Here is a 27970-nt window from a genome sequence, read left to right as displayed (position 1 = left end):
CAACACAGAGTCCCTGCGCCTGAGAAAGGGGGTTGCTAATCTGAGAGCCGCCCTGGCGGGGAGGGTGGGCAGGCAGCATGGAGGCCAAGGAGGACCCCAGTCCATCAGTCTAGGGGTGAGGTACAGGGGGCCTGAGGCGAGGGGTGGGGGTGGGAATGAAAAGGCTGCATGCGACAGACATTACCTCACCAGGCACAAATACTCCCGAGGCTGGAACTTTAATAATTCTGTTACTAGGGAAACAGCAAAGAATCCATCTCCGAGAGAACCCTACATGGCCCATTTTTGCACACAAGCGTGGCGGCTGTAAGCTGGGTTCTCTCTGAGACAGGGGTGAAGGCGAGTGGCCAAATGACACAGCAAGCCACGTGCAGCAGGATTTTCCCTGAGGTTTTCTGACCTTTCCATTCTCTCTGGTTTGGGGAGTAGAAAGACATTGATCTGACGCAAGCTCTCCAGGAAGGGAGACAGCGTGGTCCAGGAAGTAGGGGCTATTTGAGCCCCACATAGGTTAGAGATCCTGCCTCCAATACTTGGACACTTGGGGTCTTGTGGGGAAGGAAGGGCTCAGGTTGAAGGTCAGCCTGGAGACAGAAGCCAAAGCATTTATCACAACGTTAGCCAGTCCTGCTCAGCCACCTGCCTTTCCCCTGCTTGGCACCACTGGGACCCTGGCCAGGCCTTAGTGATGGCCTCTTCAGTCTGTCCAGGAAGTAGGCACTGGGAAGGCCCTGCCAGGGGAGTGAGCTTGTGGGCTCTGATGAGAATTACGGATGCTCCTTGTAAGACCCACAGCAGAGTAAGCTTTCTTCCCAGGAGCTGCGTGGCCCTCCACCCATTTGTCCTTCTGGGAGTATCCTGATGATACACACATATGACTCTGTTTACCTCTGACAGCAGCCCTTCCAAAAACCCAAGAGCCCAAGCACCTAGGTGGCTCAGTCAGTTGAGCGTCCAACGTCAGCTCAGGTCATGACCTCACAGTTCATAAGCTCAAGCCTTGCATCGGGTTCGCTGCTGTCAGCGCAGAGCCCACATCTGATCCTCTGCCCGCCCCCCTGCCCTTTCCTGGCTTGTGCTTTCTCAAAAATAAATAAAACATTAAAATAAAAACAATGACAACAACCAGGAGCCTTTCAAAGGTGCTGGGAAAACTCTGAGACTTTGAGACCTTCTCACCAGCCTCTCTCAGGATTCACGCTCTCCTTTCCAATTTCTACGCCAGATGCCAACTTGGCCCCTCTACGTGACACCCTGGGGGACACCCTTCACCTTGCCTGTGGTGCTTGCGCTCCAAGTTTCTACCTCCCATGTGACATATTTTCTTGAAAATCTGTCTACAAGGAATGCTGAAGGAGAGACAGGACTCAGTTTCCATTAGTCCTCCTCCTAATCTCCCAGAGCCTCTGTGAGGTGCGGATTCCCCCTGAGAGACTGCCAGAGGCTTCCGCTGCTTCTGAATTTCGATATCAAAGATTGTTCTGAAGGGCAGGCTGGGGGTGGAGAGCCATGCTGGATTATGGAGAGATTTCCACTATAGTGGTTCTACACCTTCTGGGGCTTTGATAAAGAATGAAATGCCCAGGGGCACCTGGGTGGCTTAGTCAGTTAAGCGTCCGACTTTCGCTTAGGTCATGATCTTGGGGTTCGTGGGTTCGAGCCCCGCATCGGGCTCTGTGCTGACTGCCAGCTCAGAGCCTGGAGCCTATTTCGGAGTCTGTATCTCCCTCTCTCTCTGACCCTCCCCTGCTCACGCTCTCTCTCTCCTAGAAATAAATAAAAATATTTAAAAAAAAAAAAAAGATTGAAATGCCCAGTGGTCAATCCAATGGATAGAGCATGATCCAGATGATCCAGAAGTAATTCCCCCTTCCAGAAATCTGGGTCACCTCAGGCATCAACAAGTCAACTCTTGCCGACTGTGCCACTCATTCTTTGAGCTTATGAAAGTTGTTTTTCCTTTTAGCTTCCTCGCCAGCAAAAGGAAGAAAACTATACAAAACAATCTCAAAGGTTAAAGTAAGCCTTTAAACCTGAAAAATATTGTGAGGCCTCTGAAAGACAAGGAACCCCAAAGTGTAAATAGATCACAGAACAACAGTGGTTTGATTTGGTCTGGAGTTAATGTACCATTCAGTGCTTCAGAGGGGCACTTTTATCGTACACGTATTCCATGGAGCCTGTAAAAACAATAATGAGCATTTTGAGGCATTTGCCTAAGTGCTCATGGTATAGCTTAGTAACGAAGACCTTGCACTCAGGAGTAAAACTTTCTGGACCAAATCTTGCCTTCATCACTCATCAGCTCTGTAACCTTGGATGAATGGCCCCTCTTACAGCTTCTTTTTTTTCATTTATAAGATGGGGTCGTGCCACATGACTCACTGAATTGCTGGGAGAATTGCATGCCTGATGGAATGAATAGTCAAGGGTAGATGGTGTGTTATATTAAACGACATTCAATCTTCATAGGAATCCTTGAGACTCATTATTTGGCATCCCTATTTTATCAAATAGGAAACACGTCCATAGAAGCTGAAGTGTTTGCCCAAAGTCACTCGGCAAAGAGTCTTCTCCTTCCAAAGCTCATACCATACCACAGTTGTCTCTCGCACATTCTCCTCCCAAATCAATGGGTTCAGACAAAGTCGCAATGTGGGTTTCAGGCATAATGACCACTACACACAAGCCTAGCCTCGGCCATTAGTACATAAGTCTGTTATAAGCTGAGAAGATGATCCAATCCCCTGCAATTTCAAGGCTTCCTTTAGATTCCTCTAGATAATGAAGGCTACAGAAATGTATAATGTAGAGGGAGCCTGAAAACAAAGCCATCCCTAGAGAACACAGCAACTGGAGTGATTCCCTCTGGCCTGCACTCTATAAGGGTCCAAACTCCTGGCGGGGATTCAGGCAACCTGAAGGAGAAAGACAAAAATAGTTCATGCCAGCTGGTACCAGAAACAGACCCAAGACTCACAGATAGATAGATAGATAAATGATAGATAAATGATAGATAAATAGATATGATAGAGATGATAGATAGATAGGTAGGTGATAGATATGACAGATACATAGATGATAGATATGATAGATACATAGATAATTCATAATACATAGATAGATATAAATGTTAGATGATAGATAAATAGATATGATAGGTGGATAGATGATAGATGATAGATAGATATAGATGATAGGTAGATGGATAGAGATAATAGATGAATAGATGATATAGATATAGATGACAGATGGTAGACAGATAGATGATAATAGATATGACAGATGATAGAGATGATTGATAGATAGATAGATAGATAGATAGAGGATAAATAGGTAGATAGACAGACAGACAGACAGACATATTTGGCCCTGAGGCCCAGCCTTCCTGGCATATACTAGGACTTCTTTTCTCTTCCAGGCCGCCCTTCCTTTTCATCATCAATCAGTCCCACAGGACACAAGCGGTGTCAGAAATCTGGAGTGACCTGGACGCCATAAGCACTCCAACATCAAAATCCTCGGCATCCTGACATTCTCTAGACCAGCACCCACTGAATTCCTGGCCCAGAAAGCAGAACAGAGAACTGACTTCTATGCCCCTGGGATGCTAACCCCACGGAGAGTCCGGAGTTGAACACATGAGCAGTCTTAACTGAATAAAATGGCACCGGCATTTCTTCCTATTTTTCTTCCAAACAGTTACAAGTCTGCCGAAATGATATTGCCCTTGCCCGTGCACCGGATGGAACAGGCAGTGGTTCACATTTACGGAATGCTTACACTGTGCCAGGTGCCGGACAGTCACTGGAATCTGTCCCTCGTGCTCAGGTCTTAGGGTTCCGAGCATCTGTCCTGCCCTTGCACAGACTGGGGCTTGATGGAACTTAACATTTGGGTGGGTGCTCAGAGAGCATCCTGCCTTTTCTACAGAAAGGAAATCAGGGCCCTGGGAGGGGATGGAAGCCAAAGGTCCCGGCTGGGTCCACTTTGCTCTACCCCACCTCGGCCTTTTACAACATCAAGGACTGTGCCCACCTGTCTTTTGGATCACGAGAGTGTGTGGGGAGGCACACTGACACTCGAAAGGGATCTCTAAGTGGGGAAGGTGGTGTCTCTGCCAGATGCAGCTAAAAATAGGAGCTGGCCCAAGAGCAGCCTCGGCTAGTGAGTATGTATTGATACCAGGTGTTCCTCAGTGTGCTCACCCGATACCCTCCTGTGCTACAGGAGGGACAGCCGCCCCGGCCACCCCAGGGGCAGAGGTGGGCTCATCGGACAGCTGTATACACGCTAAGGGCAACCCAGCTGCTTCTGAAGCTGGAGGTGGCAGATTCTATTTCCGCAGAATGTGGGGGCCAGAGGGGGTCATCAGATGGAATAGGAAGGCTCTTCTCTTGGCCCTCCCCTAGTGGCTCACTGTGCCGCCAGAAACCTTCCCATCTTGTAGGAATTTAGAAGTCCTAAGGAGAGCTGGAACTCCTCTCGTTCACCTCTCTCAATATATAGATGAGAAAAGGGGTGATGGGCATGGAGGAGGGCACTTGTGGGGATGAGCACTGGGTGTTATATGGAAACTGACTTGACAATAAACTATTTAAAAACATAGATAGATAGATAGATAGATAGATAGATAGATAGATAGATGAGAAAACATAAAGCCCAGAGACATTAAGCAACTCTGCCAAGGGCAGACAGCACTAGTCCAGAACTTCCCAAAGCCGGATCCCTGAAGTAAGAGTCTCGTAGATGTTCCTTGAAGATCAATTGTTTTAAAGGTTCGGAGATCAGGTAGTTGGGAACGGCTACATTCTCTATTCCTTGTCTCATCCACTCATTCTCTATTTAACAAATATTTACTCAGTCTCAAGATGAGGAACACATTCTAGGGACCTGGTCTAACCCGGCAGAGCTGAAACCAGCCTACGGGTATGCAGACTTCAGGACCACAAAATGCACAGCTACCCCAGGCCGATGGACTGTGAGGCTTTGTGAAAATGGCAATGCCCTGGGGAGAGAGAGCAGGCTGAGGTCCCTAATAACTTTTAATGCACTTATTTGTCCGAGACTTTTCCAAGTCAGAGCACTTGCAATCATATGGCCGAAAGACTAAGCCTGAGCCCAAGGCTTTGGTCTTGAAAAAGTGTATCCACATCAGGAGGCCAGAAGTTAAATGCAGAAACCTGGACACACTGGCTCTTCTTAAAAAGAAAGAGTGAGAAAGAAGGAGAGAGGCATAAAAGGTGGAAAGTCAGAAAACTCACTCCACAAGCTTTGGCAAACCAGTCAGCGATCATCTCTCATCAAAAGGAAACAGATAGGGGCGCCTGGGGGGCTCAGGGTTTAAGCTACCAGCTCTGGGTTTCAGCTCAGGTCACCATCTCGTGGTTCGTGAGTTGGAGCCCTGTCTGGGGCTCTATGCTGACAGTGTGGAGCCTGCTTGGGATTCTCGCTCTCCCTGGCTCTCTGCCCCTCCCCCACTCATGCTCTCTCCACCCCTAAAAATAAATGAATAAACTTAAAAAAAAAAAAAAAAGTAAACAGACACCAAACCCAGTGCACTGGGAAGGAATGTGGCACCCCTACCACACCCCCTCCAAACCACACCCTCGACTTGAACTGGCCCCCAACGGAAGCTATCGCTCTGGAAATTAATTCTTCCCCATAGCCTTCACAGGTGGAAGTCCTCTCCCAGGCAATCATGTAAAGTCTAGCAAGGAACTTTTTTTTTTTAATTATAAGGAAAGGATGGTTTCACCATCAATAAAATCCTGCTTCAATTAGTACAACTATGCTTCGGGTCATTATTTTAAGTGTTTGAAATTCTACTTAAATAAGGTCACTTTCAATTTGGTAAACACTCCTAAGTCATCATCTTAATTCACGGCCAGTCACCCTAGGAATGCTGAGTAAGTAAACATAATCAAGCATTAGCTAACCAGCCACAAATCCACTTGAGTTTATTAATTTCTCTCTTGGCAGAGAAACACGAAAGGGGCCCAAACCATCAGAGACATTCACGCATCATTCATTCAGTAAATATTTATTACATACCAGGTGCCAGGCACGATGCTAAGCTAAATATAGGTGGCATTGGTTTCTTGTTTGTTGGTTTGGTTTTGGGTATTTTTTCCTTCCTTAAATAGTTTATTGTCAAGTTGGTTTACATATAACACCCAGGGCTCATCCCCACAAGTAAAGAGGGGACTTTCCACCCATGGTTCCACTGAAGCTCTAACCCAGGACCTTCTGCGTGTAAAGCAGATGTGATAACCACTACACTATGGAACCTTGGCGGTGGCATTGTTTTATTAATATTCACCGCTAGGTTATATACGAAATCCTATTTTCCCCCAAAAGATCAATTTTCATTCCTGACGTGCTTTTTCTTCATTTCTGCCCAATGTGCCTTCCTCCATGGAGCAGACGATGTGTCCTGACTGGTCAGCTTCCAGACTCGATCTTTTCCTCCAAAAGACCCCCTTTTCCATCATTCCTCAAATAGTTAATGAATATAAACTCCCACAAGAAGCGCTAGAGAGGCACTGGCTATTTTAGAAGTCCCAGGAGAATGGTAATGGTAAGAAGTAGTTCATATCCTTGCACTCAGATATTTTCTTATACATTTGAGTTTTGTGTTAAGGGAAGTAGCTTGTATTTGCTCTAAAGGTTTTTTAAAATACTAGCACACATATATTCCAAAATACATTCCACACATATATTGCAGAAAGGGTTGTACGCGCACTAGGAATGAAGTCTTAAGGGCACCACCTTATCAGAGGAATTCCCTTTCCTCATTCAAAGGAGGCTCCCTCTTTCCCATCCTACCAAAAACTGGCACCCGCCCGAATCCGCTCCCCAAGGGAAAGACCCATTCTGAGAACTGACCTTAAACAAGTCACTTTGCTCATCAGTAAAGAAGGGGGCTGGGCTGGAGACTGCCAAGGTCCCTCTTAGCCTGGACCCCTAGCCTAATCCTCTGCCACCCCTCCCTGGGGAGCTGGTACACACATACACACGCACACACACCACACACACCGTGAACCCATGTGCAGTCCCCCGCCCCCACGCTTCAGGGGCCTGATACCCAGCCCCCACCCCCGGGACAGCCAGCTTACCCGAGACACACAAAACACCCCCACACCACCCAGAAGGAGAGGCAGGACTCTCCCTCCCTCAGCCAGGCAGTCTCCTGAGGCTGCTGACATCACAAAGGTGTCAACTGGCAACCTCATTGTCATGTGGCTCTCCCCTGGCTCCCCTTCACTTGCAAACGCAGGGAAAGGGTGAGACCTTTCAAAGCCGCCAAGCGGGCAAGCCTCCAGCAGCAGCCCGGGAGTGAGCAAGCTGCAGAGCCACCCAGCCGGGCGGCGGGGCATTGGGCCTCGCGTTTCAACTTCTGTTCTGTTCTCCTGTAATGGAAAATTGCTTTGTACAAAGCTAGAGTGTTACAGTTCTTTCCAGCGCCCCTCCCCCCCTCCACCCCGCCCCTCAGCAGCCTTCTGACCAGAGGGACAGCGCCCGCAGCAAGGTGGAAGGAGGGTAGTTGCGGTTTCTTACTATGTCCCTTGCTTCAGGCCCTGGGCCCGGGTGGTTACTCTTTTCCTTTGGAATGGGACTGGTATCGGGGTCTAAGTGTCCAGATAATTGTCAGTGTCAAGACCAGGAAGTGATCTGCACAGGGATCCAGTTAACCGAGTACCCCCCAGACATACCCCTGAACACCCGGAGGCTGTACCTGAATGATAACGGCATCACTTTTTTGCCAGCGATGACTCTGGGACTCCTCAGTGACCTTGTTTACTTGGACTGTCGGCGTAACCTGATTCGCGAGGTGATGGATTATACCTTCATCGGGGTCTTCAAACTCATCTACCTTGATCTCAGCTTCAACAACCTAACCTTGATCTCCCCATACAGTTTCTCCGTGCTCAGCAACCTGGTGCAGCTGAACCTCTCCAATAACCCTCACCTGTTATCTCTTAACAAGTACACCTTTGCCAACACCAGCTCTCTGAGGCACTTGGACCTCAGAAACACCGGCTTGCAGACCTTGGACCATGCCGCCTTCTATAGCCTCATAACACTACAGACCCTGTATCTGAGTGGGAACCCGTGGGTGTGCAACTGCTCGTTCCTGGACTTCACCATCTACTTAATAGTGTCCCATCTGAACCATCCAGGTGAGGGTTTGGTTGGGTGTGGGGGCGAGGACGTGACACAGTAGGAGGAATTGGTTGCAGAAAAGGTAAACTCAAGAGATGGTCGGGATGGGACAGTGAGTCTGGGTTAAGCTGATTGAAAACATGCTTGTTGCCCCACAGACTCTATCTATCCTGGGGTTGCCTGGAGAGGCAGCGGGGTCAGGAGAAAAAGTTCTAGAGTGGGAACCCAAAGAGCTGAGTTTTCTGGTCCTAAGCTCAGACTTACTAGTTGGCTGCCCTTGGGAAAGACAACTTCTCTGAGCCTCAGTTTCCTTATCCATCAAGTGGGGACAATGATATTGCCTAATGGAGCTGTCCTGTCAACCTAAAATGGTGTGTGTGGAAATGACTGACTTCCATAACTGCATGGTAACAAAGTAATACAGGGGCGCTGTATTCCATTGGTGGCCTATTTTAATCTGTTTGATTCAGTGACTGAATTTTCCCAGGATCTGAAAGTAAATTCAGACATGCAGAGGCAGTAGAAAATCCAAGAGTATGAAGCACAGAAGAGAAAGTGTAATAGGGAGAGGGGGAGGGTCCAGGAGCTCCCCAGGCAATGAGAGAGGGGGTGGAGAGAAGGCAGAGGAGAAGGCTTTTGATGGCCCCTTTTTCTTCAAGATGCTAACCCTCTAAGGTAGGAGAGAGTGGCATGAATCCCTGAAGAAGGGGTCACTGGTGCCCACTGTGTCCAGCAGGGAGAATCCACTCTCCCAGGCAGATTCTGAAGTCTTACCTGGCAGATTTCCAAGCCAGATGCTACAACTCTCTCCACTGTCGCCAGCCCTCTGCCATGGTCCCTGGGGCCCCCCAGTGTCTAATCCCCTCTTCTATTCAGTGACTTTACTGTCCCATCCTCATCCTCCAATCATCCCACTCCAACACCACCTGCACTCAGGAAGTCAGAACTTCAGGTAACTGTGAACTGACTCCTCACAGAAAGCCAGGGGCCACTGAGGTGATCTGGCAAGATTGGACTTTGGATTCAAACCCTATCAAAACCATGTCTTCTCTCCCTCCCCTGAGTGTTCTTGAAAAGACTTTCAGGCACCTGCACCTGCTGACTCTTCTGGCCCAGGTGGCAATATTCCAGAAAGATCCCTAGCCAAAATGTTAAGTTTCAAGGGGATTTGGGGGGAGAGGGAGCTGAGTGGTGGCAGCGCTCATGGCCTCCCTTCCAATGGGAGGGTCTTAACATGTCTTCCGGGCAAGGCCTGGCTCTGGTGAGGCAAGTGAGCAAAACTGAGGGAGGCCCAAAGAGTGGGCGGCTCCTCACATTTTGTGCCCTAGGCACCTGGCGATGCTGAGAGGTACTTTAATCCGTGTTAGAATAAATTGAAAGGAAAGAACTCCATCAGACCATCTTCTTAAGATCACCAATCATAAAGGATAGAGGAGCAGTTATCTTGGGTACGTTGCCTTATTTCTCTATGAGAATGTCTTCTACTTTTCTCAGTGACTGGTGCTGTGGTGCTTTCTAGAAAGCTCTCTGGCAAAGGGCCATGATTGATTATTCTCGTGCATCGAATGTGGCTTTTACATGGGATTCTCCTGTCAAGGTTCATGTAACCAGCCTGTGAAGAAGCTTCATCTTCTTTTGCCCCTCCCCACCATATGTGTATATTTTCCCTGAGCAGAGCCCACCACGTGGCCAGGAGAACCTCAACCCTAGCTGAAAAGGGAGATGTAGCTTGGCGTCCTCCCCAGCCCCTAAGCCTCCTATTTCACCTGCCCTCGAATCTCCCTTAATCAAAATTCTGCGTATGGAGTTGTCTCTTCTCAGAATTTTCAGGCTGACTACATTGGACCCCTTGACTCACTTCATTCTGGGGTTGAATAGGACTGTAGACCGGATCTGTTTCACTGCATGTTTTCAAAACCATCAGAAGCGGGTAGCTATCCTGTCAAGCTCATAAGCTCTTCATGAACAAAGAGTCTGTCTTTTGTGAGCTCCCCCCCACCTCCACAACAACTACTAATCTGCACATCTCCCTCTGCTGTTTTTGGTGGCCTAGAGAAACCCACCCAGGCCACTTCATGCAGAACTGTGGGCTCGTGGCCCTGGCTAACAATTCTTATCTCTTAAAAACACTAAGGCCAGCCATAGAGGAATTGATCTTTGTAGAGATGTTTGAAGCTGCTAGAGTTTTTCACACATGCTGTCTCATTTTCTTTACTTTGAGTGTCATACCGACCCTTAAATTTTGTGCCCTAGGCCAATGGAAGAGGCTAGGATTGATCATTTTAATCCTATCATATGGATAAGAAAATAGACTGGCCCCAAATCACACAGCTAGTAAATGGCCCCCCAAAAATGATTTGAACCTCCTGAGTCAGGTCATTTTTCATGAGACCACTATATCTTAAATTCCCTAATTATATGATAACTAAGGTCCTATAAGTCAGTTTAATTGTAAATATAAGTCATGGTATATGCATGCGGCCACAGCACCTAAATTACAGCTTTATTTTCTATCTGACTACACATGAATTCACCCAAGATTATTTCCACTGGATGGGGAGTTCTAACCATCATAAACTCATCATATGCCTATGTTCACCTCACAAATCCAAGTTCATCACAACGCACCCAAATTCCGAAAGAAGGAGCCTAACCTTGCTCACCTTTGCATCTCAGTCTGGTTCTCTCTTCCCACACATACACATGCATACATCCCGTGACAAACACATAAACCCATGTGCAAATACACACACATATACCCACATACATACAAGAATCACGATGTGCCCACATGCACACACCATAAAAACATAAATACACATCTACTCACATACACAATCACCCACATACTTCATATATACAACACACATACATACACCAATGTGCAGATCCACAGCCACACTTGAAGAGGCACACACATTCACATGAAACTGAACACACACACAGTAGAATTCATGAGATGCTTTTCTTGGCCTTTAGCCAGACCTCAACATAATGGAAGATACTTATTTCATGTGACTCTCAAATGATTCATGTCTCAAGTAGAAATATCTTCGTTATTGAGAAATACTCATGATGAATGCTCAAGCTTAGCACTACCTATTATACCACACTTGATATCAAAAGGTGATCTTTGGCATGTTCTAAAATGGAGTGTACTCCTCTCTCCCCATGTGCCCACAGTGCAGGATATAAGAAGATTCTCTCTGAAGTGATGAGCTTAGTAACTTGGTTATTTGTAGAAAAGAATCCAAACTGAAGATGGGTTTCATTTTAGACCCAGGAAGATACTGAATGTTAGTACTGGGTGATTTTACCTGTGGTGCAGAATTAAGGTCAGGATGACAGAAGAATGGCAAAGTATAGAACCCTTAAAAAAGCAAGGCAGTGAAGAAAGGAACTTCCATGCTTCCACCACTCAGTTCATCCATTCACCCATTTAAATCTTTATTGAGTCCTATAGGTGCCAAACAAGAGCTCATGGGAGGGAACCAGCCAAGAAGCCTGGAGCATCTACACCATATATGTCCCATGGCCCAGTCAGGGTCAGCAGAACTAACCGAACTGGACAGAGCAGGACAAAAGAGACCGCCATGTGCCTACGAGGCAGAGCAGGCACTTGGGACAGCCTCGGCTGCAGATGGGGAAGGACAGCCACCATGCAGGCAGGGGAGCCCGGTGTTAAAGAGCTCAAGCTGGAGTGAAACAGACCTGGATTATAACCTTAGCTTTGCCACTTGCTATTTATAGGATATCAGAGAAGTTACTTAACCTCTCTGAACTTCAACTTCATCTTTCAGACAGGTATAATAATAGAACGAACCTATGTAGGCTGTGGAGATGAGAACACTTACAAACTGCCATTAGCAGTAAGTCTTGCACACCAAAAGCATTCAATAAGTGAATGGTTGGCAGACGTGGGAAAGATACAGGGTACTTAAGAGAGTACAGACATCAGTCAGGTGACCCCAGGATAAGCAGTGGGCTTCAGGAAGGCTGATCACACATGGAATAAGAAGGCTGAGCACTCCTGTCCAGGAGACAGGACTGTAGGGATGTATGTGGGGATATATATAGGATGTAGAAGGTCCCAGGACTCTGATCCCTGGGAAAATGGGACAGGGGGAATCTTAGAGGGAGTTGGGTATTAGACAAGTTATGAACACAGGAGTTCACACCCTGGGGGACAAAACCAGAAGCCCAAATCAAGGCTTGGTCTCAGCCGGGACCATAAGTCTCAGTGCTGAACCAGTAGTAGCCAAGTGGTTCTTTCTAAGTCACCTGAGTCTGGAACTGAACTTCTACCTAAAGACAAGCACCCACTTCTGGAAACAGGTGTGGACATGCAGACAGCCTGCAAGGGATGAGGGCAAGGAGGTCCAACTGTGGGGCAGACATGGCCTTGAAAGCAAGAAGACACCTACATGGTGTGATTTTGTTATCTGAAGAGGACAAAGCAATACCTCGGCTCCCATCCAGTGCCTACCACTGAGCTAAAATGAACCATTAGAGATTTACCCTTTGGGATCTCAAAAAGTACCCCAATCTTGAAGAGGACCCTGCAAAAATATATGAACTCCAGAGCTCAATAATACTGGTGCCCCAAGCCTTTATCAGCTCTTGGAGGCAGAATCGAATTCTTGAGAAATACAACTAGCTAAGATTAGTTCTGCAGCAGTGGGGAACCTTGAAGGAAGCCAAGGTCCAGCAAAGAAATGGAGAGATCTTAAAACAAAAATTATGAAGACCGTAATATGTCCTTCCCTATGGTGCATCTTGGCTAAATTCACCTGCCACAAAGGAGATGTAGGGAAAGTTAAATGTTTTATCCATCTATTTCATTATCAATAAAAATTTTCCCATATTGGCAAGAGGTTCAATTCCATTTTCAAAAGGTTTTCGTCAAAAGAAGCCCTCTAATGATATACTCAGCAGATGCACTAAAGGCTATTAAGTCCTCAAAGAGTTCACATACTCACTTTGCGAACATGAAAGTCACGGTAGAAATGGAGGTGGGTGGTAATGTGCTGGTTTCCAGGATGCTCTGATCAATGCAGAGGTAAACAGATCCACAGATTCCATTTTCTATTTGGCCCAGGTCAGCAGATAGGAGACTAATTCCTGGCTGGAACTGTAATTTTCCAGTCATTAATGCTATTTGAAGGTGAGAGTGACAATTGAGCTCTTCCCAGGATAGAGCTGCCTAGTAGGACAGGGTCGAATGCCTCTGAAGATGCTCTCAAAAACTCACACAACTCTAAGCTCCTGGACACAAGGAACCTGACCTTCATCCCCTCTTCTTCCAAAGCCTGGTCCAGCACTGCCCAACAAGTCTCTGCAGCAGTAGAAATGGTTTATATCTGTGTTGTCCAATGCAGTAGCCACTAGCCATATGTAGCTATTGAGCTCTTAATTGGGCTATTGCAACAGAGGAACTGAATTTTTAATTTTATATCCTTTTACATCTTGTAAATAGCCACATGAATGGCCACTGGCCACCATATTGGTCAGGGCAGCCCTTTAATAAAAGATGCTAACGCTAAAGCTTTAGAATCTAGCCTCCTCACAGGTAAGTGACTAGAGAGCCAAGCCCGGCATGGAGATCTCCTAACATCCAGATTCAGAGTTTTGCCCCATGCCATGATGTCGCCTTACTCTGAGACACATCACAGTCCACTCCAAAACATTTGTTGTATGTTCAGTATATGCCCAACATTCTATGATAATGTTGGGTGCTTTCATCACAGAGAAAAGAAGTCAAGAATTCCTGTCTAATAAGACAACCTTGGGATATGAGAGAAGATGCAATTGAAAGCCAGAAAGTCCTGTCCTGGTCCCTGTGATGCCACTGTGTGATTTGGGGCAAGTCACTTTCCCTCTGAGACTCACCTGTCTTTGAAATAAAAAGAGAGTAGGATTAGATATTCTCTAAAGCCCCTTTTAACAGGTAGTCTACGGACCTAAATAGAAAGATAAGGTGCATGTTAATGTAGGAAAGCCGTGATCAGCAGACGGGGTCCCAGATGGGCAATGCAATGGGTCAGTGCTGAGGTGGAGGCATCCCTGGAGACGTAGGCTACAGTCACATCATTAGGATGTGCATGTTATTAGTAAGCAGGCAGCCTTGAACTCTCGCGCTGTCCCACCTCCTCTCTTAAGCACCGTCTACTTGACTAGAACTATGCCTTGCCCTGGTCTATTCTCCCAGACCTGGCCTGCTCAACCAGTGTTCTCAAACTCCAATGAAATTTAGAACCCTAGACCCTATATACAGAGATTCTAGTTTCGGACAGTGCAAATCTCTAGGCCCTATTTTGAGAAACTCTATGACAATGGCTTGTGTTCTAGATCTATAGTAGTTACCCCCGCTGGTGAATAAATTGCTTTGCACTGAGATGTTAGTGGCTAATAATGTTCTGACATCCTTCCCTCAAGGGGCATTTGCAATGTGACAGAGAACAAAAGGGGAATTCAGAAAAGAACAGACTACCAGGCGTAGAAGTAGGGGTAGTTTGGGGACACTGTCCCTCTGTGTCCAGCTCTTAAATTATAGTCTTTAAGCAGTCCTGGGTGACCCGGTGGTGGGGCCCACAAATCAAAGAGGAGTCTGGGCAGAAGTGTTGTAGAGGAAGGGGGACCAAGCCAGTGAGAGACATCTGCAGGGAGCAGATGGGCTGGGTCATGTGCTATTTCAAGTCCACGTCATCTCGAGGGCATTTTGAGCAGAGAACATCTTAGTTTCATTCCAAGGCTACTTCATCCTGTATTCAAGGCTGCTGTAATAGGATAATGGCCCCATTTCAACCCACCAAGTACAAAGTCATCTACAGCTGTGCCAAGACTTAGATTTCCAGAATGAATTCAGGTCCTCACACTCTTCTACCATTAATGCTAACCCATCTCCTCCATCAGAAAAATTGCTGCAAAGACCAGACGCCCAGAACAGGAACAGCTGGGCAGCAGACATTTCCAAGGCCATCAACTGCTCTGCCAGCCCATCTCTCCTACCTTCTCACAAACACCCTGCTGAGAGCTGGAGGAGCAGCCTCATAAGGGCAATGAGGGGGCTGGAAGGGGGGCATCTGGGTCAGCGATCCCTAAACCACCCAAAAAAGCCAAGAAGAGATGAGGTGGCAAGCACGTGTGGTGTAGGAAGGAGCCTGAGTGATTCTCACACATTCTTGAGTTCAGCCACTCGAGATCCCTGAAAGGAGGTGATCCAAAATCCCTTCAAGCTCAGAATGCCCACAGGTCCAGTCACCCAATGCCACTCCGGCCTCTGGAAGGCAGTATTGCAAGGCCAGCCAGCCTCGGTTCCCTTACCTCTAGAAGAGAGGCGCTCTCCAGCCTGGAGGTAATCCAGCAGAGTGTGGATGTGGCTAGAAAGAGAAACCGGGATCTGGCCATGAAGGGCCTTTGAAGGGTTTTCTGGGGAACAGGCAGTGTGTCCTGAGAAGCCCTAGGGGGCAGGTGAGCCTGGATGCAAGGCTAGGGGCTACACAGGCATCCAGGTAAGAGGAAGGCAGCCTATAGCAGCCATGAGGATGAAGCAGTCTAAACAGGTCAGAAGGAACCATTCAGAAGTAGAGGCGATAGGACCCAGACTGATCTTGACCCTCCAAAGCTTCCTTGTACGCCCTTCATGACTTCTGGCACAATTCTACTTAATTAATAGACTTGTATATTTAACATGTGTCTTCTCTGACAGACAGTAAGGTCTATGAGAGCAAAGAACATGTCTGATTCTTCAGAAATGAGCTCAAGGCCTGACACAGAAAAAGACTCAATAAATATTTATTGAGAAAAATCAATGAATAAATAAGATGTGGAAAATAACAGACAAAAATTGGCTTAGGCCGCTCTGGGGCCTTCCCTGAGACGGACACTTAGAGGAAGGGCAGTGAGGAGCTTAGGGGAGAACCTTATCCCACCGTGAGCATGTTGAGTGGGAGGGGCCCCTGTCGCCCAGTAGGTCTTTGGATGTTCTGACCTGAAATCCAGAATAGAGAACAGAATATATATTTGAGAATCGTCAGCTCACTGGTGACCAATGAAACCAAACAAAGGATGAGATGAGCAGCAAAAGGGTTTAGAGTCAGGGGGTAATAGAGCAAGGACAGAAACTTTGGGGAATCCCAACATATGGAAGGCTCCAGAGGAGCCACCCATGAAGTGTCCTGGGCAGGAGAAGCCAGGGAAGAGACAGGAAATCAGAGAAGGATAGACTCATGGAAGCCAAGAAGAGTTTCAAAGAGTGGAAGCAGGTCAAGTAAGGGCTGAAAAGGCGTTCATCAGATTAGCTACCAAGAGGTCCCTGATGTCTTGGACATTCCAATGACACGGTGAGTGTTGACAGCAGAGCACAGTGGGTTCCAAAATGAACAGCAAAGAAGAAAAAGGGTGCAGAAAAAAATGTAAGCTTGGGACACCTGGCTGGCTCAGTAGGTGGAGCGTGCAACTCTTAATCTCAGGGTCATGGTTCAAGCCCCACGTTGGGCGTAGAGATTTCTTGAACAAAAAAATTGTAAACTCTTCCAGGAAGCTTGGCTATGGAATGAAGGAGATGGAAGAGAATCGTATGGGGAGGGGGTTATTTATTTTCTTAGGAGCAAAGAGGTCCACATATGTGTTCATCCACTGCTGAGAAGTCAATGTAAGGCAAAGACACGGGCTGGGGGAATAAGTCACGGGGTAAACCCCCTGAGGAGGCAGGAGTGGACAGACTCAAGAACCAAATGGAGGGCAAGCCTTGAACAGGGAAACGCCCCTCCTCTGGGACCACAGAGAAGGAAGTGAGGGTAAGCACACATGGTGATGAGTGTGAGGATGTGGGGCAAATGGAACCGAGGGGCCCACCCAGCAGTCCCTATTTTTCTCTCAGTGAAATAAAAGACAAAGGACAACTTTCTATCTAGAAAAGTACACAGGTTCACATGATGTTTTCTAAGATGCTTCTGTAACTCCAAGCCAATCAGGTGATCCTAAAATACCCCTTTGTTCTTGAGATGATCATACTCCAGTTAAAAAGGCAAAATTAAGATGGGCTCTGGATCCAAACGACCTGGTTTTTAATCCTGCCTCTGTCACTTACCAGCTGGGCCACAATCTCCATGAGAAGTATGCTTCTCATCTATAAAATGGGAATAAATTAGTACCTGGTTCTTGGGTCATTGTGCTAATTCAATGAAATAGCCCACAGTAAGGTTTTAGAAGTATACGTAGTAAGTGCTCAACTAACGTTAGCTATTGTCATTGCTGTTACAATTCCTGGTGGTGACTAAATATCATGGGGGACATGGAGAAGGGGGGAAGCAGTGTGGGCTTACTGAAACAGACAGGGTAACAGGATAACTCTTTGTCCTGGGGTGCACTGTCCACAGGGAGCCCAATTCAGGGGGGCCCAGGACTTTTGGGGTGGAGGAGGGTATTTTAAAGCTTTCAAAATGACAGTATTATGTAAAAAAAACAGAGAGAGAAAGAAACCTAACACCTAGCCTATATGTAGGGATTTTCTTTCTTCTCGGAACAGTGGTAGATCTGGCCTTCCCCTCAACCCAAATAATGAAAGGAATAACTAATACATCTAATACATCCAATTAAAATATAGTCCAGACTAGAATTAAAATCATGTTAACAGAATCTGGCAGTTTTCAATATTTTCTTCCAACAGCTATGATGCTTGGCCAGAGCATGTGGCTGAGGTGAGGTACAGGCCTTGAGGACTCTATTTGACGTTCACACAGGGGTCAGGGGCCCAGCCTGGCACCTGAGTGCACTTATTCCTCTAATAGTTTCTGAGCACCTATTAGGTGCCAGGCCCTGGGCCAGGCACTGGGCCTACAGCTCTGAACAGAAACAGACACGCTCGTGTGGAGCCTCCATTCTAGCAGGAGAGGAATAAATAGACAAATAAACATATGACATAATGTCAAGCGATGATAAGTGCTACAGAAGAAAATTCAGGAAGGGAAGGGAGAGAGTGTGCCTGGGATTGAGGGCAAGGCAGATACTTTACATTGGATGGTACCAAGGAGGTGAATTTGAGCAGAGAATTGAATGACGTAAGGGGACAAGCTCTGGACATAGGATGTGGGGGAGGGGGCTTCCTAGACAGAGAGAAGAGCAAATACAAAGGCCCTGGGGTGGAATGAGCTCAATGTATTAAAAGGTGAGTATGGTGGAGGCAGATGGAGGAAGGAGACAGAAAAACAGAGGCCAGATCAGGTAGGGCCTCTAGGCCACTGTGAGGCTTCTGACTCTGTTCCACGTGTGACAGGATATCACGAAAGGGTTTGGACAGGTGAGCGGCATGACCTATGACCTGCAGACGGCTCCCGCTGCTGGATGGAGTGAGAAGGGCTGCCACAGATCAGGCGAGAGAGGATGGTGGCCTGGACCAGGGTAACGGTCCAGATGACAGAAGTGTCAGGATATATACGTTGGGAAGGTCAGCCTAACCGGAATGTCTCGTGTTTTGAGAGGCGGCTCGTGATGCGAGCGAGGAAGCAATGAGGGGTCCCAAGTTTCCGCCTGGGCCACTCTGATCGGTGGTGCCTTTCTGCAGCTGAGCTTTTCTAAACTGCCTCTATCCATGAGGATGGCCGTCCACTACCTGGATTTTTCTGAGCGGATGGGTAGTTATTAAGCAGGCTCAGCTCTAGACCAAACTAAGAAGAAACTAGAATTTGCTTTTAGCTTCCAAGAACCAACTGGTACCATCCCCTAGCCCGGCCACACAGCCGGCCCCCCACCCCCATCAAAACCTTACTCAGAAAGGTGCCCGCTGGTTTCTCCGAGCGTAGGGCTTAAGTCGTTAGCTTCTTTCTCAGAAGACGATACCCTTCAAGCCTTATCCTGCTGGTGCAGTGGAAGGTTATATCTCCTGCTGACAGAATCCTGTGTACTCACAAGTGCCTAAGGCAGTATTTTGAGGAAAGGGCATCTTTCTACCCCTAAAACATGCCACATACAAACACTTATACAGAAGACCAGTCCTGCAGCCTAGAGCACCTCTAAAAGCACAGGAATAATCGGGTTGAACTTGCTGGACTTGAAGGTCTTTTCTGTAATGTTCCAAGAGCTTATGAATCACTTTTAACCTATACCAAAATATGGACTTTTTATCCAAGGGGAAAAAAATTGTATCAGATAAGAACTGTAGTGCCCAAAGCCCAAATCCTCCAAATCTTTAAGGTTTCATGATGCCAGGGATGGTTTAGACCAGGAGTCAGCACTGCCTTCTAGAAAAAGCCAGATAGGAAATGTTTTAGGCTTCGTGGACCTCTGTTGTAACTACCTGGTTTGGCCATCTATTCCCTGAAAGCCGTCACAGAAAATACGTAAATGAATGGGCATGGCTTTGTTCTGACAAAAACGTATTTACAAAAATGGGCAGCAGGTTGAATTTGGCCCACAGGTTGGAGTTTGCTGAAGCCGGGCTTGTGCCATCAAGGGAAGCTTGTGCCAGCTAGGTGGTGAGCAAGGAGGAGCTCTGGGAAGCAAAGGTGAAGTCAGTGCTCAAAAGACCCCGCGTGAGGGTCTGCGAAGGCGGCCTGGCTGGCTGGCGCTGGTGGTGCTGGGCTGCTAGATGGTCCACTCCAGGCTCCCCTCTAGAGAGTCGGTTCCTCTGGGCACCCATGGTATAGCCGCATGTAACACCGGTCCTTTCAAATTCCAACTGGGATCTGGTCCTAAAGAGCAAGGCCAAAGACGCAAGCGATTAAGGACTGTTGTAGGAGATCAGACCAATAGCCCACCCGTTGTCTCCTGTGCGCATCCAGCAGACATCGATTGAGCCGGCACTAGGGACACAGAGGGGAAGAAGAGAACCTCTGCTCTCAGTTCTCTGAGGCTGATCGGGGGGGGGGGGATAGTAAGAAGTACCCTTTGCCGCCACGCCCACCACACTGGCATCTTCACTTCCTTCTCTGCAGTCTTGGAGGCCAGAAGAGCGTCGCTTCCCAGTTCGGGGCTCACCCCTCCATTTGGTCCCGGAGACCTTCAGTTCCTGACTCCTCCAGGACTCCGCACCCCTGGCTCACTGAGTCCTCCCCAGATTTTTGCCAGGGAAGCAGGGATTCGTATTCGTCTGGTGTCGAGCTGTCCAAGGCGGCAAGGATCAGCCGGCCCACCTATGAGGTTCTTCCTCCCCAGGCTCCCTTTCCTCGAGCTGAGCATCACGTCAGTGACGTTGGCCCCGAGGGGTATTAATAACAAATAACGTTCTGTCCATTCGGCAATCCCGCTCTGAGCTCTGGTGTGGCTTCGGCACGGTGCTTGTGTTAAGGGTGCAACAGTGAGCCACACGGACAAAGCTCCATGTCCCCATGGAGTTCATGATCTAGTGGGTGGAGGCAGACGAATGAGTAGGTGGTAAATCCACTTCCTTCACAAATACATAATTAGCTGGAGGGAAAAATAAGGTCAACTATGCGTCTCGTGACATTCGGGCAAGCTCGGGCCGCCAGGGAGAAATGGGAGAGGCAGGTCTTTTCTCGGGGTTCAAGGTGGAAAGGTCAGGACAAAAGGCTCAAGCTGTTAGAAAGCAGCGCTGCACCCTCCGCGGCAGGTACAGTTCCGTAGTGAAGGGTCTCCTCCTCCCATCCTTCATCGCACGTTGTCACCAGGTGGAGGCCCAGCCCTCGCCTCGCCCAGATGGCTCCGGAGCAAGCACACCGGCTCGCGGGGCGCCCAGCCTGCACTTGGCTCCTCGGAGACTAAGCCCTGGGCACCCGCAGCAGAGCGCGGGGCAGGACGGTGGTCCCGGCCGGCCCACAAGGGAACAGCCTGCCTTAGAACCACTGGGTTCGAACCAGTTTTCTGAGAGAGAGGCTTCCTGGGCTCCTGCACTAACAGGGGTGGTTCTGAGCCACAGAAGCTCTGACTCCTCCAGACATGTGAGCGTGGCAGACGGGCTTTCTGCCTGTGAGTAACCTGCTATGTGTGGCCATAAACAAGGGGGTACTTTATGTTTCCTTAGGAACTATTTGCAGGAAGAGTTTAAACATTAATGACACCTGTAATCATACCTGGGCACTTTAACGGGAACAAATGCCTGGGGCCCATGGAGCGGGGCTGAGAGAAGGATGACATGGGGCCTAGTAACCTGTTTCTAGTATGAATGAAGGCCCCAGAATTGTGCAGTGCACAGCACACACAACAGTACATGGTGGCTTTTTGTCAGAGGAAAGGAGATCAAGAAAGCCAGGGAGGGGATAATTGATAAACAATTTATTCATTCTGTAGCATGGGAATGATTAAAACTATCCGGTGGAGTGGTCAAGGGTAGAATTTAATTTTGAAAAGCACCTTCTACTGTGCCCAGCATACATCAGGCACTCGAAGATCAGTAGATGGGTCTATAATCTCTAATGTCATCAGACTAGGATAGGAAAACAATGTCTGACTATTAATCTAACAAAAAGGAAATGAAATAATAAAATAAAAGGCAACAAAGTAGAGACAAAGAGACATAAAATAAATGGGACAAATTGAAAACAGATATATCAGTCTAACGTTAAATGTTAACGGAATACTTACAATACAAAGTTTGCCAGACTGGACGGAAAGCAAAACTCAGCTACATGCTGCTTAGGAAAATGTATCTTAAATATAGGAGCCATAGATTAAAGTAAACGGATGGGAAAAGGTAAACAATGCAAACATTAACCAAAAGAAATTCAATAGAGCCATACTAATGTCAAAGACAGTAGACTTTAAGGCAAGAAGCACTGCTAGAAATAAGGAGAGATATTGCTCAGTGAGGCAAGGGTAAATCTACCAGAAAGAGGTAACAGCTAGAAGTTTCTCCACATCTAAAAACAACATATCTTCAATATATATAAAGCAAACCATGACAGAACTATATGAAGAAGGAGGTAGATGCCCTGTCAGAACTGGTGACTCTAACATCCTTCCTGCAGTAACTAATAGACAATTAATAGACCAATAGTAACCAAGGGACAATAGTTTTTATCGCTGAAAAGTCAGTAAAGATATAAATAAAAAGCCAAAAAAGATACAGGAGACCTGTATAAAATCACAACCTAGTTGGTATTCACAGAACAACATACTCACCAAAGAGAGAATACACATCTTTGGGGGGGTAGAGGGACACGCAAAATTTACTAAAATTGACTTCATGCTCAGCCATAAAGTAAATTCTTAATACACTTCAAAGGACTGCAATCATAGAGAGTATGTCTCTGACTGCAGAATTCAAGTAGGATTCAACAATAAAAATATTAACTAGAAAATCCCCCCAAAGTAAGTGTTCCTTTTTTTTGGTTTATTTTTGTTTTTGTTTTTTTTAATAGTTTATTGTCAAGTTGGTTTCTGTATAACACCCAGTGCTCATCCCCACAAGTGCCCTCCTCCATGCCCATCACCCCCCTTCCCCTCCCCCCCACCCCAACTGCCCTCAATTTGTTCTCGGCATTCAAGAGTCTCTCATGGTTTGCCTCCCTTTCTCTCCCCCACTAGTTTTCCCCTTCTTCTCCCCCATGGTCCTCTGTTAAGTTCCTCCTAATCCTCCTATATGTGCAAACATATGGTAGCTGTCCTTCTCTGCCTGACTGATTTCGCTCAGCATAACACCCTCAAGGTCCATCCATGTTACTACACATGGCCAGATTTCATTCTTTCTCATTGCCATGTAGTATTCCATCGTATAGATGAACCACATCTTCTTGATCCATTCGTCCGTTGATGGACACTTAGGCTCTTTCCATGTTTTGGCTCTTGTTGAGAGTGCTGCTATGAACATTGGGGTCCATGTGCCCCTATGCATCACCACTCCTGTGTCCCTTGGGTAAATTCCTAGCAGTGCTATTGCTGGGCCATAGGGGAGTTCTATTGTTAACTTTTTGAGGAACCTCCACACTGTTTTCCAGAGGGGCTGCACCAGTTTACATTCCCACCAGCAGTGTAGGAGGGTGCCCGTTTCTCCACATCCTTGCCAGCATCTAGAGTCCTCTGATTTGCTCATTTTAGCCACTCTGACCGGCATGAGGTGGTATCTCAGTGTGGTTTTGATTTGTATTTCCCTGATGAGGAGGGATGCTGAGCATCGTTTCATGTGTCTGTTGGCCACCTGGATGTCCTCTTTGGAGAAGTGTCTGTTCATGACTTCTGCCCATTTCTTCACTGGGTTGTTTGTTTTTCGGGTGTGGAGTTTGGTGAGTTCCTTATAGATTTTGGATACTAGCCCTTTATCTGATACGTCATTTGCAACTATCATTTGCAATAGACAGCCCATTTCATCAGCTGTCTATTAGTTTTATGGATTGTTTCCTTTGCCGTGCAGAAGCTTTTCATCTTGAGGTCCCAATAGTTCATTTTTGCTCTTGATGCCCTTGCCTTTGGGGATGTGTCAAGTAAGAAATTGCTATAGGTGGGGTCAAGGAGATTGTTTCCTGCTTTCTCCTCTAGGGTTTTGATGGCTTCCTGTCCCACATTCAGGTCCTTTATCCATTTTGAGTTCATTTTTGTGTATGGTGTGAGAAAATGATCTAGTTTCATCCTTCTGCATGTTGCTGTCCAGTTCTCCCAACACCATCTGTTAAAGAGACTGTCTTTTTTCCATTGGATACTCTTTCCCGCTTTGTCAAAGATTAGTTGGCTGTACACTTTTGGGTCCAAATCTGAGTTCTCTATTCCATTGGTCTATGTGTCTGTTTTTGTGCCAATACCATACTGTCTTGATGATGACAGCTTTGTAGTAGAGGCTAAAGTCTGGGATGGTGATGCCTCCCATTTCGGTTTTCTTCTTCAATAGTACTTTGGCCATTTCCAAAGTAAGTGTTTCTTTCAATAAATGATAACATCTTATTAACAAGAACAAGAATGAGCAGATATAGATTATGCCTTCAAGAGTTTTGTCCACCTGGTGGGGGAGAAGAGATACACTCCTTCTCTGGCAAGTAGCCCCCCCACCCCAGGCAAGGGACATGTGACAGGCACCGTGAGAATGCTATGGGAGGGGGGGTGACAATCACATGTAGTCTGATGAGGTGGCTGTGGGAGCGCCCTGGGAGCACATACATTCACACCAGATTTTGAAGGACAAGAAGGACTTGATCACGCAAAAATCAGAGGAAGAGGCATTAGAAACAGAAAGAGTTGTGTCACAAAGCTTGCTACGACAGGGGCAAGATGTCCTCGAGGAATTAATAGTTTAATTTGACTGGAGCAAAGGGTGGGTCACTGGAGTGCTAAAGGAGGGAGAGGTCAAAGCGTGCAGATGCTGAGGGCTCTGAACTCCAGGCCAGGCGGTCCGGTGTTATTCCCAGGCCCACGGGGGGGTCAGAGGAGCGTTTTGAGCCAGCGTGCCTCGACAGAGCTGTGCTTGGGGAAAGCGAGCCTGGCAGGTGTGTGTGACACGGTCCAGAGCTGGGAAATGGGGGAAATGAAGGGAAGTGGATTTAGGGGGACCCGCTGGGAGGCAGGAAGGCTCCCACTTTGGCAGTGACTGGGGAGTGGGGAGGGGGAGAGAAGGCAGCTGCAGAAAAACCTAGACCTCCCTCCCCGAAGAGCCACCCACATCCCTCCCTCACTTAAGAGCAACCTAACAAAGCCTTACAATCACTGCTAATTGCCCCTTTCAAGGTAACGCTCCAACACCGGGAAACGTGTTTCTCAGTGTTTCATGTTTAGTCTCCTCTCAGCCACCCAAGCCTCAATTTGAAAGCTAATCTTCTTAAAATAGAATGAGATAACCTCCCCCTCCCCAGACACACCCCGGACCCACAGAATCTCACATTTTCCTTTCTCCAATACATCTTTCTCTGTATCATCCCGTGTCAGGTCTCTGGCAGTCTGGGGAGGTGTCCCAAGCCCTCTCTGGATAGAATTCCTGCATCAAGGCCAGGCGCCCCCAGCAGCCCACCGCCCCCACTCCCGGGCCTCCTGGGCAAATCGTTAAGCCAGGCTGACCATACAGAGGCCTCCAGGCACGACTGTGGTCCTGCCCCTTGAGGGCAGTTATAATGGATCCGGGGGCCCCCAGCCCCTTTTCCTCTCCTGAGAGCTAGCTCTCCCCCAGGGCAGGGTCGCCCAAAGGGTCTCTTCCTCTCCTTCTCTCTGTAACCTCTGCACAGAGCGGAGGTGACAGCCCACGGCTTCCCTTCCCGTTGTCTACAGCTTCCGCCAAGAGCCAACCCTCACCCACATCACAGCTCTCAGGCCATCTTCCCGAAAGGAACAGCCACCCTCGCTGCAGGTGCACTGGCTGCGGCGGACACTGAGGGCACTCAGCCTGGTGAGCTCTTTCCAGCCACCCCCGTCCAACAGCCTCCTCGCCACTTGGCTCCCTTCTGCACCCCTTTCTCTGATTCCCCTGCTGCTAGCTCCAGTCCAAACGCGATTTCCCTAACTTCCTTGGTCACCCAAGGAAAGATCTGAATGGCTTCACACAGCCTGGCGCCTCTGCTCTAAAGTTCAGGAGAACCATCTCTCCACACTAGCTTGCTTGCATCTCCCACGTCTACAAATGAGCTCAGGGAGCTCCGTCTGCATTTTCTGTGTCTCGTCTCCTGCCTGGATCCTTCAGGTTATCTAGAAACCTCTCTGAGTCTCCGTTTCCTTATGTGCAAAACAAGAGCAATAGGACCGTGTGTCAAAGCTGCTATAAGAACTGAAGGAGATCTTTGGATGCCACTTAGCATGTAGTCTGGGCTTGGTGAATATCAGCCACTATTATAATTTTGGGCACGATTATCTCAAGCCCAGGTCTCCACCCTGCGTTGGAGGGCACTTATGTGACGCCTGCTGGATATATTACCCTGGCACCACACATACACAGACAGACACCTCTGCATCGGCATAGGGGAGCATGTGGAGCTAGGAAAATGCAGGGCTGAGGGCAGAGCTCTGAGTTTTCTGTGCAACTATTGAGCACCATGCCTGCTAGCTCTCCTGCAACAATTAAATCCTCCCAACTGCGCTAAGAGCAGGTAGCATTCAGGGCGCGTGTGAGGCGAGGAGATGGGATTCAGCGAGGGAAATGGGTGTCCTGCCCAAGTTGCCAAACTCAGTAAGTGACGGTGGGGATTCGAACCCTGGCGTGGTGGGTCTGGCTCCAGGGCCCGCTTTGCTTTCTGTTGCATACTCAAGTCCAGGGCGCTTGGGCGCTTGACACCGGGAGGGGCTCAGAGAAGTAGCCCGGCGCCTGATCAGCTGCTAAAAAGGACCGAGGACTCATGTGGGTCGTGGGATGAGCCAGTGGATGCCAGCTCACCACGGAGACGCGGATCCGCTTCTCCCCCTGGTCACCCGCTCCCCTGAGCTCCCCGCACCCTGACGCCTTGAGCACAGATCACACAGGAGGCATCTCCGGGGACTCCTGTTCCTCGGGAGAGTTGAGCCCGATGCCTCAGCGGTCCCCTGGCTGGACTCAGTCACACCTGGGAGGAAGGGAAAGGGAAAAGGGGGGAGGGGGGAGGGAGACGACGGATATCAGTGGGGGTCTGGGGAGTGCCGGGGGAGACCTTGCTGGTTTCCAGCCCCCCAGCCCCTGTGGCGGTTTCCCGTCCCTTGAGCATCCTTCAGGAGCCAAGCCCATTTTCAGGAGGCCCCCTGAACGCAGCAAAACCGGTCGCGGGGGGGTTGGGGACCAGAAGCAGGGCTGGTGCGGTACTTCTCAGACCCCCTGCGCCCACGTACCACCCGGGGGCCTCCCCAAAACGCACACCCTGATTCAGGAGGTCCGGGGTGGTGGCCGGCAGGCGGCGCTCCGGGCAGCAAGGGCGCAAGGCCCTCCCCGGTCCCGCCTGGCCGTGGGCGCCTGGACGTTCTGCGGCTTCAGCATGTGCCCGCTGTGTTCTTCCTCCCAGATGCCCAGAACGCCACGTGCGCGGAGCCCGCAGAGCTGACGGGGTGGCCCGTGGCGCAGGTGGGGAACCCGCTGCGCTACATGTGCATCACGCACCTGGACCGCCGCGACTACCTCTTCCTGCTGCTCATCGGCTTCGGCATCTTCTCGGCGGGCACGGTGGCCGCCTGGCTCACGGGCATGTGCGCGGTGCTCTACCAGAGCGCCCGGCGCAAGTCCAGCGACGAGGAGGCGGAGGACGAGCGCGGCCAGCGCAGCGACGTCAGCGGGCGCATCTTTAGAAGCCGGGTCGACTCGGCCCAGGACGGGTTCCCTCAGCTGATATAGCGGCTGGAGACTGCGGCCCGACGTGCCCTCCCCGGGCTCCCCGCCCCCCACGCCCTCACAGCTGTCTTAGACACCGACGCCTATTAGTAAAGCAAATAAAATATTTGGTGGCCATTTCCCAGGTCGGTCCTTTCCTGCTCGACCAGCCCAGGGCCACTTCCTTCAGCTGGGCAGGAGGGCACAGGACAAAGCCCAGAAGGCCGCTGCAGGCATTTCAGTGTGGAGGAAGGCCGACTTGTTTAATGAGCAACTACTATGCCTCCAACCTCAGTGCTGGCGGGAGGGACGTGAGAAACACAAGATTGGAGAGCCGTCCTCAGAGAGCAAACAGTTGGGGACAAGTCAAGATTAACATGAATGAAAAACGCAAGACACAATGATTGGAAGTGACTTCAGTGGAACACGTCCATGGGCCAACCCCACACCCCATTTCAAGACCATCCCTACGACCCTGTGGTCCGGATACCAGTTTACAGTGAAAAGCTGAGGCCTGGAAAGGTTAAACAAGGGACGAAGGTCACCCAACAGGTCGGCAGCACAGCCCCCCAACGTCCATGTTCTTTCCTTTCCACGAAGTTGCCTCCTCAGGAAATGTCTAGCAGCACAGCCAAGGACTCACCATGCAAGCCTTGGAAGAAAGCAAGGAGG

General features: G+C 48.6%; 1 protein-coding gene and 1 non-coding gene across 2 annotated transcripts; one reads left to right on the top strand and one right to left on the bottom strand.

The window, feature by feature from the left end:
• Window positions 1-6218: 6218 nt before the first annotated feature.
• On the bottom strand, window positions 6219-6291 carry TRNAV-UAC. Its single transcript has one exon. It is a non-coding gene; the product is annotated as a tRNA-Val (tRNA).
• Window positions 6292-7313: 1022 nt separating this feature from the next.
• On the top strand, window positions 7314-27413 carry LRRC52 (leucine rich repeat containing 52). Its single transcript, XM_039221249.1, has 2 exons — window positions 7314-8183; window positions 26997-27413. The coding sequence occupies exons 1-2, from the start codon at window positions 7562-7564 to the stop codon at window positions 27320-27322; spliced, it is 948 nt and encodes a 315-aa protein (XP_039077180.1). The 5' UTR covers window positions 7314-7561; the 3' UTR covers window positions 27323-27413.
• Window positions 27414-27970: the final 557 nt, after the last annotated feature.

This window comes from Hyaena hyaena, unplaced genomic scaffold (assembly GCF_003009895.1).
Source record: "Hyaena hyaena isolate Hyena2069 unplaced genomic scaffold, ASM300989v1 scaffold_968, whole genome shotgun sequence".
Lineage (NCBI taxonomy): Eukaryota > Metazoa > Chordata > Mammalia > Carnivora > Hyaenidae > Hyaena > Hyaena hyaena.
This window is presented reverse-complemented; position numbering and strand designations above follow the sequence as displayed.